General features: G+C 43.4%; 1 protein-coding gene across 9 annotated transcripts in view; it reads left to right on the top strand.

Annotated features, from left to right (window-relative positions):
* The window catches only part of ACOT7 (acyl-CoA thioesterase 7), a 218,064-nt gene that overhangs the window by 34,449 nt on the left and 164,040 nt on the right, over positions 1-19,575 (top strand). For all 9 annotated transcript variants that reach the window (XM_077250333.1, XM_077250334.1, XM_077250330.1 and 6 more), the window contains one exon: positions 4,844-4,961. In XM_077250333.1, the coding sequence (XP_077106448.1) occupies positions 4,844-4,961 (118 nt within the window). The remainder of the gene's footprint in view (positions 1-4,843; positions 4,962-19,575) is intronic.

The raw sequence follows: 19,575 nt of genomic DNA, 5'->3' as shown, positions 1-19,575 counted from the left end.
CTGCATTATACTGTATCGAGGACTATGGGGAATACGTTATACTATATGAAGAACTATGGGGTGCATTATACTATGGGAAGTGAATTGTACTACATGGATGACTGTGGCGGTGCATTATACTATATGGAGCACTATGAGGATTGTATTATGCTATATGGAGGACTATGAGGAGTGTATTATACTATGTGGAGGACTGAGCAGTGTATTTTAATATATGGAGGACTATAGGGAGTGTATTATACTATATGGAGGACTATGGAGCACATTATAATATATGGAGGACTATGGGGTGTATTTTACTAAACAAGTAAAATGCTGCATATTCGGATTGTTTTTGCTGGAACAAAAAGCCTTGTTGTCAGCAGCACATTGCCAGTGTAAACTGTAGATGTGCTGCTGAAAACATGATACTGTATGGTGATCTATTAGTGATCGTTCTGTCTCATCATTATTCCTCAGCTGGTGGAAAGAGGCCGGGAAACAAGCGTTGAACAACTTCAGTATTGTCGATCAAACTCGTTTAGCGGCCTAAACTCAGCGCACGTAAATACAACAGAAAGGCTTCTGTGTGATGTGCAATATGTTAGCATTTGGGGACCCATTTTAAACTTTACCTAGGGCCCCACTTTGCCTAAAACCGGCCCTGCCTACAAGTGTACAAAGATATTATACAGTCACCATGTGACAAGTGGGCCTGTGTAACTTCAAATGCCAGGGCTGAATTTTAGTCCCAGTCCGGCCCTGCCTCCAAGTGATCATGAGCAAACTGTAGACGAGCCTTGACATGACACTTTGAAAGTAAAGGTACCTTACGGGCTCGTCTGGAACGGAGACCATTGCGGTGGAGTACGTTACTTATGGTATTGACTGAAACCAATGTCCCCACTTCCATGAGATCTTCCCGGAGCTCCTTCCTTGTTGTCCTTGGGTTAGCCTTGACTCTTCGGACAAGCCTGGCCTCGGCACGGGAGGAAACTTTCAAAGGCTGTCCAGGCCGTGGAAGGCTAACAGTAGTTCCATAAGCCTTCCACTTCCAGATGATGCTCCCAACAGTGGAGACAGGTAGGCCCAACTCCTTGGAAAGGGTTTTGTACCCCTTGCCAGCCTTGTGACCCTCCACGATCTTGTCTCTGATGGCCTTGGAATGCTCCTTTGTCTTTCCCATGTTGACCATGTTTGAGTGCTGTTCACAAGTTTGGGGAGGGTCTTAAATAGTCAGAAAAGGCTGGAAAAAGAGATAATTAATCCAAACATGTGAAGCTCATTGTTCTTTGTGCCTGAACTACTTCTTAATACTTTAGGGGAACCAAACAGAATTCTGGTGGGTTGAGGGGAAGAATAATAAATGACCCTCTGAATAGACTTTTCCCAATTTAAAAAAAAATAAACAAAGAAATAACATTCTTATATATATATATATACTGCAAATGTCAGGAAGGGGTTAAAGATGATCTGTCACCGGGTCACAATTCCTGCTTGTCCACTTAGTATTGTCCTTTTTTTGTTTTGGGTTGTTTTTTTTTAATCGGCCGTATTGCAGGGATATGGGCTTTTTTTGTGCTAAATTTTTTATGTTTTTTTACCAGGGGCCGTGGCTCACAGGATTTTATGGGAGCGTGTGTTTAGACTCCTCTGCATTACTACCCTGTGAGCCACGCCCCTTTGTAAAGATCACAAAAACTAGAACTAAATATAAAGGCCCATATCTCTCCTCTATACTGAGGGGAGTAGTGGGAATAAAATCAGAGCAAAAACTGCTTAATTTTGTCCTAGTGCTATGCCTTTTTAAAGGTTATATATGTGTATAATGTAAAGTTTTGTAATTTCCTAAAATATATATATATTTTTTTTTACTTTTTCAATCGTTTTAGTATCTGTGCTTATTGTCAAGGAAGAGGAACATTCTACGAGTGACATGAGACTTCTCCGAGGACAATGTTACAGTTGTCTGGTCCCCGCAGTCTTTTCAGGGGCTGACACAGGCAGCTGGGGGCCCTTTGCAAGAAATGTGTTTTGGCCCCCCTCCATTTATGACAGATCTATATAGCCACATGTATATACTGTTTATATCTTGCATAGTCTCCTTTATTATGTATATTGCCATCTCTTATTACACAGTGCCCTCTATTGTTATGTACAGCACCGTCCCTTACATATTGGGTTATGTAGCGCCCTGTTTTTGTTTTGTTATTTTATCACATACCGTCCTCTTTTGTTAGATATAAACTGCAATGATGGCTGATGGAGCAAATGTAAGATTGTGGCCTAAGGGATTTTACAATTAACAGTATTACTCCGAGTCACACAGTGCAGATACAGAATAATATTTACATTCAGGCACTTATCGCTGAAGACTGTTTAGTCATTTTCTGCCGTTTCTTCTCCATCTGGTCAGACCTTCGTGTCGACATCTCCCAGCTACGACTTGTATTGTCACGATGATTGTCACAGTCCTGAAAATAACAAGGTCACATACATTGTATGGTGGGGTCACCATCCATTAATGTACTATTAGCCACGCACCAATCAAAATATAAAGTGATAAACAGCACTGTTCCCCATTGACTAAAACTACCACCGCCCAATAAATATAATTTATTCATTCTCTGTGGCTCTCCCCAATTAACTGTAAGGCTTTGTGCACACGCTATGTTTTTGTTCCCTGATGGCGTCCACCCCATCTCACAATTCATTATGACATTACCAGTGACTTGGTACCCTCCTCCACCACCCAATTAATTTTACATCCACATCTAATGTCCTCCCCCTCTCCCTGTTCATAAGTCATTATAAGTCCACCTTACTCAAATCCCAATTCCCCACTCTCCTCATTGTCATCTCCTCCACTACCATCATTGTGCATTCCCCTCATCCATCATTGTTCTTTACCACATCCATCATTGTTCTCCCCCACCTCCCATCATTCTTTCCTCTTCCACACATCTCATCATTGTCCTCTCCCGCACATCCCATCATTGTCCTCTCCCGCACATCCCATCATTGTCCTCTCCCGCACATCCCATCATTGTCCTCTCCCGCACATCCCATCATTGTACTTTCCCGCACATCTCATCATTGTCCTCTCCCGCACATCCCATCATTGTCCTCTCCCGCACATCCCATCATTGTCCTCTCCCGCACATCCCATCATTGTCCTCTCCCGCACATCCCATCATTGTCCTCTCCCGCACATCCCATCATTGTCCTCTCCCGCACATCCCATCATTGTCCTCTCCCGCACATCCCATCATTGTCCTCCCCTGCACATCCCATCATTGTCCTCCCCTGCACATCCCATCATTGTCCTCTCCTGCACATCCCATCATTGTCCTCCCCTGCACATCCCATCATTGTCCTCCCCTGCACATCCCATCATTGTCCTCTCCCGCACATCCCATCATTGTCCTCTCCCGCACATCCCATCATTGTCCTCTCCCGCACATCCCATCATTGTCCTCTCCTGCAGCACATCCCATCATTGTCCTCTCCTGCAGCACATCCCATCATTGTCCTCTCCTGCAGCACATCCCTTCATTGTCATCTCCCCAATGTATTGGAGAGAAAAAAAAGCACACTTACCTCTCTGGCAACTTTCTAAATGACACAGGCGCGTGACGTATGCTGATATCATGCCGGGCAGGAAGCCTCTTGTAGGCAGTGCAACTGCAGGATTGCTCCCTGCCCGCCACACATAATGAGGACAATCTGGCCATGGGTTCCACGGAGCTTTGGGATCTGAGAAACAGTCCAGATGGCCCTCATTATTAGCCTCCCTACAAGGCCCCCCTCCACCTCCGGACCCCAATGCTACTGCACTGGTGGTATGTACACCCCTGAGTCTTTTGTATACTAAATACATCTGCAGAACAAATCTCTCTCCTGTCCTGATTGTTTGCTGCAACGTATCAGTGCATGTAAAATGTATCAGTCTGGTGACTGATAAGCTCACAGAAGATTGCATAGACTGGATACTCTAATCTTAGAGAACTATGGGGTTTGTCTTGGTTCTTAGCTTCCAGCAAAAAAATATCCCATTCACTGAGTGCAATCAGAGTTGTCACTGCGGGGCTGGGATTCACAAGCAGGGCGGCCGCACAGGCGCAGTCACCGAGACTGCATATGAGGAAAGACGGGCAGCGCTCACTGCGCCTGCACCATGCAGGAAAAAAGAGCGCAGGCGCCGGCTATTTTCAAAACAGCGCTGAGGAGGCGGAGCCGGGCGCCGCCAAGAAGATTTGAGTGACGGCTGTGTGGCGTCTGAAGCAGGGGGGAAAGGCCTGCCTCCTTGACTGAAGACAAGGTATTTCTGACAAATTATAAAACGGATTATTTCTCTAGTTACAGCACCCAGAACTGAAAGAGCCACCTTGTCAGAATGCAGCATTACTCCTGCACAAGGTGGCTCTTTTAGTTTGAAACGAAAGGAAGGGGGGGGGGGGGGGTGACAGGTTCCCTTTAAATGGTGAGAAATTTAAATATTAGTATTGTTAGAAAGTTGTACAACTTGCATATAGGAAGGTGTACGGAGCATGTCAAGGGAAAGTTTGAAGCCTCTTTAAAGTGGGGGTCTCAGGGGTCAGACTCGGGTTATCTCTTTTGAGTGTGATCAATTTCTTTGGTGAGAAATAATTAAAAAAAAAATGAAAAATGCAAAAAAAAAAATAATGCAAAAACGATTGTCTTCTGCCTAGAAGGAGCTTTGTATTCTCCTAATGCTTGACTTTCCATACCATCAATGCCTCGTCACCCACTTCTAAGCTGAATCCAATCTTCTAAATGAATCCAATCTTGCATGAAATGCCCATCTGTATAATCAAACTGTTTTTCATATTTTTCTTGATAGGATCATGCGTCCAGATGACGCAAACATTGCGGGAAATGTGCATGGAGGAACCATTCTGAAGATGATTGAGGAGGCTGGCGCCATCATCAGCACCCGCCATTGTAACAGCGAGTCCGGGGTAAGGACTTGTCATGTGGATACACATCATAAGCAAATCATGTTCACTAAGGCTGTGTTCACACGTTGCTTTTTTGCTGTTTTTTATGCAAATTTTAAGCAGTGTTTTACAGTTCAAGCAGAGGCTATGAGATTTTCACAAATCTCATGCACACATTGGTTTTATTTTCCTGACTGATTTGGAAAACGGCGGTTTCTTTCAGCATGTTTTCTGCATATTTGCAGCGTTTTTTTCACTCTTGGGAAACAATGTGTAAGTGCAAAAATCGCAGGTATCCGTTTTTGCTGCATTTTTCATTCAAAAACATAAGTTAAATCATGTTTTTTGGGTGATACTAAACTTCTATCAGTATGCACAAGAGACAATAAAAGCGCAGCAAAAACTCAGCAAAACCTGCTTTTTGTAAGCTGCTTTTTTTACTGCCAAGAGAGCAGGTTTTGTGTTCGGGAAAAAAAAAATAGCAAAAAACGCAATGTGTGAACATAGCCTTAGAATGGTTTTCGGAAGCAGTAAACTTGATTATTACTTTGGACTTCTAACATTAGAACCCAAGAAAGGAATAAAAAACACTCTATATAGAGGTGTATTTGGTAATATTATTTGTGACTGTTATTTGATTTCCCTTGGATATGGCTTAGTATTTGGGTACAAAAACATTTTTTTAATTTAGTTTACTCAATTATATAGCGCCAACATATTCCACAGCGCTTTACTAAATCATCATCATCACTGTGCCCATTGCCGGTCAATATAGGGGAAAAAAAGAGAACCAGAAGGAACCTTGCACAAACACGGGGAGAACATACGATCTCCTTGTACATGTTGTCCTTGGTGGGATTTGAATTCAGGACCCCAGTGCTGCAACAAAGCACCAGTGCTAACCACTGAGGCACCGTGCTGCCCATGTACAATATGGTGGTTTTGTATGGGCTGTATGTGGCGATATTATTGTAGCACTATATTGCCGTATGATAGTAGTACTGTATATGTGCTGTAATGATACCGTCTAAGGGTAGATCCATGGGGAGGAACTGCTATGGATTGTAACTTGCACACATTAAAATCCACAGCGGTTTTTAGTAGCATGCAAGTGAATGAGGTTTTACAAATCTCATCCCTATGGAAATACTGACATTACCAGTCTATAGGGCGCACTAGTAGAAAGTTACACAAGTGAATTGGTGAACATCTAAACCAGTGTTTCCCCAACTCCGGTCCTCACAGACCCCAACACATCATGTTTTCAGGATTTCCTTAGTATTGCACAGGTCATAGAATTATCATCAGGATTTGCCACAGGTTCTGAATCTTTTATACAGAAATTTGAACTGTTTATACTTTTGGTTCATGAGAAGCAGATGTTTTAAAGCAGATTATGAAAATGTCCGCAGTTCGTATCCAAGCACGTCTGCCCGCGCCGTTCCATATTATTGAATGTGTAACGGAGGACATCTGGTCATAGCCTGAATTTCTCGCTGTATGTTCTCCATGAGTGCCTGTAATGTTTGTGGCTTGTTACTATATACCCGATCCTTCATCTAGCCCCAAAGGAAAAGTCTGGCAGTGTTAAATCAGGCGATATTGGTGGCCACAGTACCTTTGAGATTACTCTGTCATTTTTATGGATGAAGTAACGTCTCATGAAGCACATTCATCATCTTCCAAAATACGGGTGTTTTGTGAATAGACGTAGCCATAAAACCAGGCTTTTTCAGTGTACCATGTATAGTCCAATATGTGTTGGTTTTTTTTTTTTTTTTTTTTTTTTTCTTAAGTGAAGGTCTTGTACCACTGACAACAGCAAATTCTTTTCTCTTGATTGGGCCCTTTTCAATTCCTGAACGACAGTGACTCTGTACGGTCGAACACGACCATTCTTGGCCACGCCTTGACATGTGGAATAAGAGACCTGCCTGTCTCCTGGGGAAACCGTGCATCGATTTACATGGAAATGCCAGAAGTTGCTGTTTCACATCTTGAATTGCTCCTCAGACATTTTCAGATGTCCTCCATAATACCTATCCAGTAATGTTCCTGTACGTTCCAGCTTATTCACAACCAATGATAGAATACACTGTTTGGATGGAGGATTTTGACCTCCAAACATTCTTTGGAAACTCACTTTGGTGCCCTTTAAGGACTCTGTTTTCACAATCAAAACAAGTTCCTCCAAACTGTATCTCTACATTATTAGCAAATAAAGAAGAAATTCATCAGGAGAGATATGCAGGCACAAAAAACACAAACTAAATGCAATCACAAAAACTACCGATTCGCAGAAAGGCGTGCATCAAGGCTACCTGGCAGTGGAGATGACCGGCAGCGCGACAAGTTGGTGAGACCATTCGGCGCGAGGATGTTTCTAGTCACTGAGGTTCATTGCGTTCTTACTTCTCATGAACCGAAATATGTACAGTCCAAATTTCAGTACGGTCGACTGTCTTTTAGTAGTTATGCTAATTTTCCGGGAAAAGTAGCACACACACACAGAAGTGACAGCAGCACAGCATGTGTAAAGTTATACAGCAGTACTGATGTGTGTAGTATGAACACCGCAATGGTGGGAGAAGGTAACAAACTTGCTCATAATGATCCTTCTTTGTCTAGCTCTGCTTTTTCTCACTCTGCTCCTCACTCCTTCTCCGCCATATCTCCATAGAGCATAATGGGCTACATCAAATGACACCATAGTGAGCAAGTTCAGGAGGCAGAAGGGAGGGAAAGAAGTTTCTTATAAGATTTCTCTGTTAAGATATACTCCAAAGTGTCTAATATTCACCTGAACTTTTGATTTCTGCAAATTTTATAGAAAGTACGGTTCCACTTTAGGTTTGTTTTAGTTGCAGTACCGCACAGGGCTGTGGAGTTGGTAGGCTAAATCTCCGACTCCAACTCCGACTCCTCAATTTCCATGACTCCGACTCCACGACTCCGACTCCAACTCCCTCATTCATGGCTCATGTTTAAGTGACAAATTTACTGTGGTAAAATGGTAACATCAGGCTTTTAATCATTATTATGATACAATAATCAAGCCATTTACATAGAACATAAAATATATTTATTGGAATACAACTTTAGAACAAAAAACTTTTTCATATTTACAATTTATTATATACTCTGCAGTAAGTGTAAAAAAAAGTTTTCAGCAAAACGTACTGAATAATATTTGTGCAGTCTATGAATTTGTTCTGAGAAATAGTATCAGATCCTCTTTTATAGATGACCTCACATCTGACCTAATTATTTTAAGGCTAGAGAACAACCTCTCTACACTAACTTGGGTTGGTGGCAAAACAGTAACCACATGGGCAACATCTCTAACAATTTCAGGGTATAAAGGAATTGCCTCGTCCGCAGTCAGTTTTGATGAACGATGGAACTCTTCTACTTTGAGAGCAAGTGAATAATGTTGCTGAAATATGGTCAATCTGTTTTCTATTGGAGTGGAATCTTTTTCCCTGCGGCAATGGTTTTACTATCTTTTATTGCCAGCTGCAGTGTGTGCACAACACAGCGCATGTGATGAATAGGAAAGAGGTGTGCAGCAGCTTCAACCAGATCATCTAATTGTAAAGAATCATTTTGCTGTTCTTCCGTAGTAATATTTGTTTGTTCCTCTGTTATGGGAACAGGACTGTGGCCTTCCATCTCCAACATACTGAATGTGAAATGTTCTTCTAAAGAAAACAGAAAAAGGAGCCACTAGAATGTATGCACACCACCAGAATTTCAGTACAAAAAACACAAGCTTTATTGGTAACTAGATGGTGGCCCGAATCTAATGCATCGGGTATTCTAGAATATGCATGTCCACGTAGTATATTGCCCAGTGATGTAGTATATTGCCCAGTGACTTAGTATATTGCACAGCCACGTAGTATATTGCCCAGTTACGTAGTATATTGCACAGAGCCACATAGTATATTGCACAGCGACGTAGTATACAGCACAGAGCCACGTAGTATACAGCACAGAGCCACGTAGTATATTGCCCAGTTACGTAATATACAGCACAGAGCCACGTAGTATATTGCACAGCGACGTAGTATACAGCACAGAGCCATGTAGTATATTGCCCAGTTACGTAGTATATTGCCCAGCGACGTATACAGCACAGAGCCACATAGTATATTGCCCAGCCACGTATGTCACAGGTTAAAAAATAAAAAATAAACATATACTCACCTTCGGAGGGGCCCTGTTATGACCTGGTGGTTACGGAGCGGTACTGAGATGACCTGGTGGGTAAAACCAATCATGGACAAACTTAGAGGAGGTAGCAGCTCCACAGACAGTAATCACTGATATGACCTAGTGAATACGGAGCAGCACTGAAATGACCTGGTGGGTAAAACAAATAATGAACTAGCTCTGAGGAGGTGGTAACTTTACTGAGCGCAATCCCTACTCCTAACACCAACACTAGAAATAGCCGTGGAGCGTACCTAACTCTGCCTAGACGCCTCTGCACAGCCTAAGAACTAGCTACCCCTGAAGATGGAAACGGAAAACTATCTCGCCTCAGAGAAACCCCCAAAGGAAGACAGCCCCCCACGAATATTGACGGTGAGTGGAGAGGGAAATGACAAACTCAGAAATGAAACTAGATTTTTAGCAAAGGAGGCCAATACTATCTAAATAGACAGAGATAGAAATGCTACTGTGCGGTTAGTATGAAAACTAAAAAGTCCACGCAGAGTTTACAAAAAATAACCACCACACCGACTCACGGTGTGGAGGGGCAAATCTGCGACCCCAGAGCTTCCAAATAGCCGGAATATTTCATAATGACAAGCTGGACAAAGAGACATATATTAAACTGAACAGAAGGTCATAAGCAGGGAAACACCCAAAAACTAGCAGACTTATCTTAAGCTGAAAATGGACTGGCCAACAGAGAACTTCCAGGAAAGGACTGAATCCACAGGAAATACATTGACAGCTGGCATCCACTACAGCCAAAAGCCCAGTTAAATAACAAAGGCCAGGGAACCGATTAGTGAACGCAGCTGCTAAGTTCCACTTGAAACCACCAGAGGGAGCCCAAGAGCAGAACTCCCAAAAATACCATTCGCAACCACAGGATGGAGCCCAAGAACGGAATTCACAACAGTACCCCCCCCCCCCCCCCCCCCTTGAGGAGGGGTCACCGAACCCTCACCAGAGCCCCCAGGCCGATCGGGAAGAGCCAAAGGAAAAGCACGTACCAAATCGGCAGCATGGACATCGGAGGCAAAAACCCAAGAGTTATCCTCCTGGCCATAACCCTTCCACTTGACCAAATACTGAAGTTTCCGCCTTGAAAGACGAGAATCCAAAATCTTCTCCACCACATATTCCAGCTCCCCCTCAACCAACACCGGAGCAGGAGGGTCAACGGAGGGAACCATGGGCACCACATATCTCCGCAACAAAGATCTATGGAACACATTATGAATGGAAAACGAAGCTGGAAGGGCCAAACGAAAAGACACCGGATTGATAATTTCCGAAATCCTATAAGGACCAATAAAACGAGGTTTGAACTTAGGGGAAGAGACCTTCATAGGAACATGACGAGAAGACAACCAGACCAAATCCCCAACCCGAAGCCGGGGACCACACACCGACGGCGGTTAGCAAAACGTTGAGCCTTTTCCTGAGACAATGTTAAATTGTCCACCACATGAGTCCAAATCTGCTGCAACCTGTCCACCACAGAATCTACCCCAGGACAGTCTGAAGGCTCAACCTGCCCTGAAGAAAAACGAGGATGAAAACCGAAATTACAAAGAAAAGGCGAAACCAAAGTAGCCGAACTAGCCCGATTATTAAGGGCAAACTCGGCCAACGGCAAGAAGGTAACCCAATCATCCTGATCAGCAGATACAAAGCATCTCGCTCCGTCTGTCCATTTGTCTGAGGGTGAAACGCCGAAGAAAAAGACAAATTAATGCCCATTCTACCACAAAAGGACCGCCAAAACCTAGAAACAAACTGGGTACCTCTGTCAGACACAATATTCTCCGGAATACCATGCAAACGAACCACATGCTGGAAAAACAAAGGAACCAAATCAGAGGAGGAAGGCAACTTAGGCAAAGGTACCAAATGGACCATTTTAGAAAACCGGTCACAAACCACCCAGATGACAGACATCTTCTGAGAAACAGGAAGATCAGAAATAAAATCCATGGAAATATGCGTCCAGGGCCTCTCAGGGATAGGCAAAGGCAAAAGCAACCCACTAGCACGAGAACAGCAGGGCTTAGTCCGGGCACAAATCCCACAGGACTGCACGAAGGAACGCACATCCCGTGACAAGAAAGGCCACCAAAAGGACCTGGCAACCAAATCTCTGGTTCCAAAGATCCCAGGATGACCAGCCAACACCGAACAGTGAATCTCAGAAATCACCTTACTAGTCCATCTATCAGGAACAAACAATTTCCCCACAGGACAGCGGTCGGGTCTATCAGCCTGAAACTCCTGAAGCACCTGCCGCAAATCAGGGGAGATAGCAGAAAGAATCACCCCCTCCTTGAGAATACCAGCCGGCTCACGGACTCCAGGAGAATCAGGCAAAAAACTCCTAGACAAGGCATCAGCCTTCACATTCTTAGATCCCGGAAGATACGAGACCACAAAATCAAAACGGGAGAAAAACAAAGACCACCGAGCCTGTCTAGGATTCAACCGCTTGGCCGACTCAAGGTAAATCAGATTCTTATGGTCGGTCAAGACCACAACACGATGCTTGGCTCCCTCAAGCCAATGTCGCCACTCCTCGAATGCCCACTTCATAGCCAACAACTCCCGATTGCCGACATCATAATTACGCTCAGCAGGCGAAAACTTTCTGGAGAAGAAAGCACACGGCTTCAACACAGAGCCATCAGAACCTCTCTGAGACAGAACAGCTCCTGCCCCAATCTCAGAAGCGTCAACCTCAACCTGAAAAGGGAGAGAAACATCTGGCTGACGCAACACAGGGGCAGAAGTAAAACGACGCTTAAGCTCCTGAAAGGCCTCCACAGCCGCAGAGGACCAATTCACCACATCTGCACCTTTCTTGGTCAAATCAGTCAGAGGTTTAACCCCAGTAGAAAAATTAGCAATGAAGCGGCAATAAAAATTAGCAAAGCCCAAAAATTTCTGAAGGCTCTTCACAGATGTGGGCTGAGTCCAATCATAAATAGCCTGGACCTTAACAGGGTCCATTTCAATAGCCGAGGGAGAAAAAATGAACCCCAGAAAAGAAACCTTCTGAACTCCAAAAAGGCACTTAGACCCCTTCACAAACAGTGTATTAGCACGAAGAATCTGAAATACCATCCTGACCTGCTTCACATGAGACTCCCAATCATCGGAAAAAAACAAAATATCATCCAAATATACAATCATAAATTTATCCAAATACTCCCGGAAAATATCATGCATAAAAGACTGAAACACAGATGGAGCATTAGAGAGCCCGAAAGGCATCACAAGATATTCAAAATGGCCTTCGGGCTTATTAAATGCTTATTAAAAATTCATCACCCTGTTTGATGCGGACCAGATTATACGCCCCTCGAAGGTCAATCTTGGTAAACCAGCTAGCCCCTTTAATCCGAGCAAATAAATCAGAGAGCAAAGGCAAAGGGTACTGGAATTTGACCGTGATCTTATTGAGAAGGCGATAATCTATACAGGGCCTCAAGGAGCCATCCTTCTTGGCAACAAAAAAGAACCCCGCTCCCAACGGTGACGAAGACGGGCGAATATGCCCCTTCTCCAAGGACTCCTTTACATAAGTCCGCATAGCAGCATGCTCTGGCACAGACAGATTGAACAGTCGACCCTTAGGGAACTTACAGCCAGGAATCAAATTAATAGCGCAATCACAGTCCCTATGAGGAGGCAGAGGACTGGATTTAGGCTCCTCAAATATATCCTGGAAATCCGACAAAAACTCAGGAACTTCAGAAGAAGGGGACGAGGAAATTGACATCAGAGGAATGTCACTATGTATCCCCTGACAACCCCAACTAGTCACGGACATAGATTTCCAATCCAGCACTGGATTATGTACCTGTAACCATGGAAACCCCAGCACAACCACATCATGCAAATTATGCAACACCAAAAAGCGAATATTTTCCTGATGTGCTGGAGCCATGTTCATGGCTAACTGTGTCCAGTACTGAGGTTTATTCTTGGCCAATGGTGTAGCGTCAATCCCCCTCAAGGGAATAGGACTCTGCAAAGGCTCCAAGGAAAAACCACAGCGCTTGGCAAATTCTAGGCCCATTAAGTTCAGGGCAGCGCCAGAATCCACAAATGCCATTACAGAAAAGGACGACAATGAGCAAATCAGGGTAATAGACAAGAGAAATTTAGGCTGTACAGTACTGATGGTAACCGACCTAGCAACCCTCTTAGTTCGCTTCGGGCAGTCAGAGATAGCATGAGTAGCGTCACCACAGTAAAAACACAGCCCATTCTGACGTCTGAACTCCTGCCGTTCTGCTTTCGTCAAAACTCTATCACATTGCATAGGCTCAGAACTCTGCCCAGAGGACACTGCCATATGGTGCATCACCTTACGTTCACGTAGGCGCCGATCAATCTGAATGGCCAGAGACATTGATTCGTTCAAACCAGCAGGCGTGGGAAACCCCACCATAACATCTTTAAGAGCTTCAGAAAGACCCTTTCTAAAAATAGCCGCCAGGGCATCCTCATTCCATTTTGTAAGCACAGACCACTTTCTAAATTTCTGACAATATATCTCTGCCGCTTCCTGACCCTGACACAGAGCCAGCAAAATTTTTTCTGCCTGATCCACAGAATTGGGTTCGTCATAAAGCAATCCAAGTGCTTGAAAAAATGAATTTACATTGAGCAATGCAGGATTCCCTGGCTCAAGGGAGAATGCCCAATCCTGCGGGTCGCCACGCAGCAGAGAAATAACAATCTTCACCTGCTGAATGGGGTCACCAGAGGAACGGGGTCTCAGAGCAAAAAATAATCTGCAACTATTTTTGAAGTTCAAAAACCTAGATCTATCCCCAGAAAACAAATCAGGAATAGGAATTCTAGGCTCAGAAACAGGAGTTTGGACAACATAGTCTTGGATACTCTGTAGCCTAGCAGCGAGATGATCAACACGCGCAGACAGACCCTGAACCTCCATATCAGTACCAAGCTCCTGCACCATCCAAAAATCAAGGGGAAAAGAAAGGACGAAACAAGCAACAAGAGAAAAAAAAAAACAATGACTCAGAACTTTCTCTTCCCTCTTTTGAGATGCATTTAATACATTGTGGGCCAGCTGTACTGTTATGACCTGGTGGTTACGGAGTGGTACTGAGATGACCTGGTGGGTAAAACCAATCATGGACAAACTTAGAGGAGGTAGCAGCTCCACAGACAGTAATCACTGATATGACCTAGTGAATACGGAGCAGCACTGAAATGACCTGGTGGGTAAAACAAATAATGAACTAGCTCTGAGGAGGTGGTAACTTTACTGAGCGCAATCCCTACTCCTAACACCAACACTAGAAATAGCCGTGGAGCGTACCTAACTCTGCCTAGACGCCTCTGCACAGCCTAAGAACTAGCTACCCCTGAAGATGGAAACGGAAAACTATCTCGCCTCAGAGAAACCCCCAAAGGAAGACAGCCCCCCACGAATATTGACGGTGAGTGGAGAGGGAAATGACAAACTCAGAAATGAAACTAGATTTTTAGCAAAGGAGGCCAATACTATCTAAATAGACAGAGATAGAAAGGCTACTGTGCGGTCAGTATGAAAACTAAAAAGTCCACGCAGAGTTTACAAAAAATAGCCACCACACCGTCTCACGGAGTGGAGGGGCAAATCTGCGACCCCAGAGCTTCCAACTAGCCGGAATATTTTATAATGACAAGCTGGACAAAGAGACATATATTAAACTGAACAGAAGGTCATAAGCAGGGGAACACCCAAAAACTAGCAGACTTATCTTAAGCTGAAAATTGGCTGGCCAACAGAGAACTTCCAGGAAAGGACTGAATCCACAGGAAATACATTGACAGCTGGCATCCACTACAGCCAAAAGCCCAGTTAAATAACAAAGGCCAGGGAACCGATTAGTGAACGCAGCTGCTAAGTTCCACTTGAAACCACCAGAGGGAGCCCAAGAGCAGAACTCCCAAAAATACCATTCGCAACCACAGGATGGAGCCCAAGAACGGAATTCACAACAGGGCCCCTTGTAGTTCTGTCGCCTGTGTTCGGTTCAGGCGGCAGCTTCCGGTCCGAGGGTGTGATTGACGTCACGGTCACATGACCGTGACGTCATGGCAGGTCCTTGGCGCGCAGGGCCTGCGATGACGTCGTGGTCACATGACTGTGACGTCATGGCAGGTCCTTCTCGCGCAGGGGCTGTGATGACATCGCGGTCACATGACCGTGACATCATGGCAGGTCCTTGTCGCACACCAACCTTAGCACCGGAACCTGCCGCTTGCATGGACCAGTCACCGGAGCGTCGGAAAGGCGGCGGAAGGTGAGTGTATAATGATTTGTTGTTGTTTTTTTGTTTTTTTAATTATTTTTAACATTAGATGTTTTTACTATTGAGGCTGCATAGGCAGCCTAAATAGTAAAAACTTGGTCACACAGGGTTTAGTAGCGGCGGTAACGGAGTGAGGCATAACGCGGTCCGTTACTGCTGGCATTAACCCTGTGTGAGCCGTGACTGCGGGGAGTATGGAGCGGGCGCCGAGCACTGACTGCAGGGGAGTAGGGAGGGACTAATCGGACTGTGCCCGTCGCTGATTGGTTGCGGCAGCCATGACAGGCAGTTGGCGAGACCAATCAGCGAATGAATATCCGTGACGGAAGTTGCCGACAGAAAGACGGAAGTACCCCTTAGACAATTTTATATATATATATATATATATATATATATATACAATTAAAAACCATGCAAGAATACTCCCTCAGTGAACATGCTCCCAAAACTACCAACTATTATGGAAAACTCCCATATAGTATTGGAACCAACACACAAAATATACCAATAACCCATGATATTAACACAATACTTGTAGTTATCGGCAAATGTTCTTCTAGCTGCTGTTCACTTTCATTATTCTCATTCATCAGTTTAATTGTACTTATCATATTTGAAGCATTATCAGTTACAATAGCAAGAACCTGTTCTTTTTTTGAGTTCATAATCTTGCAGAACTTTTTCCACTAAGGTGTGGAGAAACTGGCTGCTGTGAAGAGCGTTAGTATCTTTTACTGCCAGCGTCTTAGTAACAATTTTTTTGTTGTCACAAAGATATCAAACGTTCATAGCAAAATAGTTCACTCTGTGACTTGTGCAGGCATCCATTTTAAAGACTCTTGAGAGTCTTTTTAAGATCTTCCTTTTGGTTAAGGGCTTCTTCAATCACTAATTTTCTAATACTTTCTCTTTTAAGAGAAACACCAAGTTTGTGGGCCATTTCGAAGAGCTGTAATACTGGTCGTGCAAATAATGATAATGGTACACTGTCCTTCACAACAAGCTCGATGAGCTGTCTTTTAAACACGTCTTCTGTCATTGTTACAGTAACTTTGTCACTTACAAAATATTTTGTAACTGATGTTTGAGACACTCTTTCCTCCTACTTTGCCTGGCGGGAAGTGCTGGTCTCTGGTTTCTTGGTGCTGCTGTGATCTTTTTCAATCACAGCTTTGTAAACTTCTGGGTGGGAGCTTTGTAAATGTCTTCTTAGATTGGAAGCTCTTGAAGGAGCATTTTTATCACTGACTGATTTTGGCATCATAGGGTAAATCCACCTGAGGAAGGTAGCAGTCCGCTGCCGAAACGCGTAGTGGTTCAATAAAAGGTTTGTTCACCACTAATCTATTGCAGTGTGCTCTATAGCCATAGCACTCCTTAAATTTACCACATTTTTTCCAAAAAAATGATTTTGGCATCATAGCATTTTTCATCTGGGTCAGTTATATACTGACACACATTTGTAATTATGTAAATTCGTTCTCAAAATAATTTTGTCCTGTAAAAAAAATAAGGTATATTGTAATTCTTGCAAGAATAGGGAATCATGCACTGTATAATTTAGGATATAAATAAAACAATATTTGCATAAATCAATAGGACAGATGATAAGTATAAAGTTTGTAAAATGCTAGATAGCTTTATGCTGAACTTTCAATGTCAGGCTTGTCTCAGGGTACAGCTCACTAAATGCTTCACATATTTCTTCAGTCTATGAAGAGCGGAGGAGGGAGGGAGCATGTTTGTGCTGAATCATATTGCAGAACACACACACACACACACATCCTCATCAATCCTGTTACTGTATTTCTGAATTTGAGATGTTAGAAAACAGTTTTTCCCCTTATATTCTATGTATAGTGTATATAAGTCATCAGGGCAGCTAATTTCTCCAAACATGAGCTAAGAGGAAAAACAAACTAAAACATCAAGAATACGAAGACAACATATACTGGACTATTGATTTATGCACAGTTTATTAAAAATTTAGATATGCTTTAAGAAGTACTTGCCTTAATCCTGCTTTCCTGGTCAGTCCAGAAGTTCTGAGATAAACGCAGGCATTTCTTCCCTGTGTGTTTGTTATTATTCCCCTTCTCTGTAGAGGAGGAGTTTCACTACTTATCATGAACATAAACTGCAGCACAGATTCATCTCAGCTAAAAGTATAGACCTTAGATCAGGAATGGGACAGACATTTATAGAACATTTCATAACTTTCCCAAATTCTTATGATAAAAATATTCCCCACAAACTGCATTGAACTACTGTACTCAATTTATTATATATTTTAGGAGTCGGTCCAATTTATACCGACTACGACTCCACCAAAATGTGCTCAAACTCCAACTCCACAGCCCTGGTACCGCACCTGCTTTAAGCTAAACCCAAGAACACCGCTATCTCCTCTGCGATACCACACTAGTCACAAATATTATTATTTATATGCTTAATGTTATGAATAAGTTAGATATATTTTAAAATATAAACATCCCCTTCTTCCAAGAGCTATAACTTTTTTTTTTTTTTTTTTTTTAACCACACACAGTGGTATATGGGCTTGTTTATTTGCAGCACAAGATGTCATTCAAAAGTACATCATTTTTTCTATCATGTGATGCACTGGAATTAAATATATGATTCTCCTGGCCCGTACGAGTGCGCAGACACCAAAAATAAATATATATATATATATATATATATATATATATATATATATATATATATATATATATATATAATATATACACAGTGCCTACAAGTAGTATTCAACCCCCTGCAGATTTAGCAGGTTTAATAAGATGCTAATAAGTTAGAGCCTTCAAACTTCAAACAAGAGCAGGATTTATTAACAGATGCATAAATCTTACAAACCAAAAAGTTTTGTTGCTCAGTTAAATTTTTAGAAATTTTAAACATAAAAGTGTGGGTCAATTATTATTCAACCCCTAGGTTTAATATTTTGTGGAATAACCTTTGTTTGCAATTACAGCTAATAATCGTCTTTTATAAGACCTGATCAGGCCGGCACAGGTCTCTGGAGTTATCTTGGCCCACTCCTCCATGCAGATCTTCTCCAAGTTATCTAGGTTCTTTGGGTGTCTCATGTGGACTTTAATCTTGAGCTCCTTCCACAAGTTTTCAATTGGGTTAAGGTCAGGAGACTGACTAGGCCACTGCAACACCTTGATTTTTTGCCTCTTGAACCAGGCCTTGGTTTTCTTGGCTGTGTGCTTTGGGTCATTGTCTTGTTGGAAGATGAAATGACGACCCATCTTAAGATCCTTGATGGAGGAGCGGAGGTTCTTGGCCAAAATCTCCAGGTAGGCCGTGCTATCCATCTTCCCATGGATGCGGACCAGATGGCCAGGCCCCTTGGCTGAGAAACAGCCCCACAGCATGATGCTGCCACCACCATGCTTGACTGTAGGGATGGTATTCTTGGGGTCGTATGCAGTGCCATCCAGTCTCCAAACGTCACGTGTGTGGTTGGCACCAAAGATCTCGATCTTGGTCTCATCAGACCAGAGAACCTTGAACCAGTCAGTCTCAGAGTCCTCCAAGTGATCATGAGCAAACTGTAGACGAGCCTTGACATGACGCTTTGAAAGTAAAGGTACCTTACGGGCTCGTCTGGAACGGAGACCATTGCGGTGGAGTACGTTACTTATGGTATTGACTGAAACCAATGTCCCCACTGCCATGAGATCTTCCCGGAGCTCCTTCCTTGTTGTCCTTGGGTTAGCCTTGACTCTTTGGACAAGCCTGGCCTTGGCACGGGAGGAAACTTTCAAAGGCTGTCCAGGCCATGGAAGGCTAACAGTAGTTCCATAAGCCTTCCACTTCCGGATGATGCTCCCAACAGTGGAGACAGGTAGGCCCAACTCCTTGGAAAGGGTTTTGTACCCCTTGCCAGCCTTGTGACCCTCCACGATCTTGTCTCTGATGGCCTTGGAATGCTCCTTTGTCTTTCCCATGTTGACCATGTATAAGTGCTGTTCACAAGTTTGGGGAGGGTCTTAAATAGTCAGAAAAGGCTGGAAAAAGAGATAATTAATCCAAACATGTGAAGCTCATTGTTCTTT

This window comes from Ranitomeya variabilis, chromosome 4, assembly GCF_051348905.1.
Source record: "Ranitomeya variabilis isolate aRanVar5 chromosome 4, aRanVar5.hap1, whole genome shotgun sequence".
NCBI lineage: Eukaryota > Metazoa > Chordata > Amphibia > Anura > Dendrobatidae > Ranitomeya > Ranitomeya variabilis.
The sequence above is the reverse complement of the archived record's forward strand: the minus strand, read 5'-3'. Positions and strand labels throughout refer to the sequence as shown.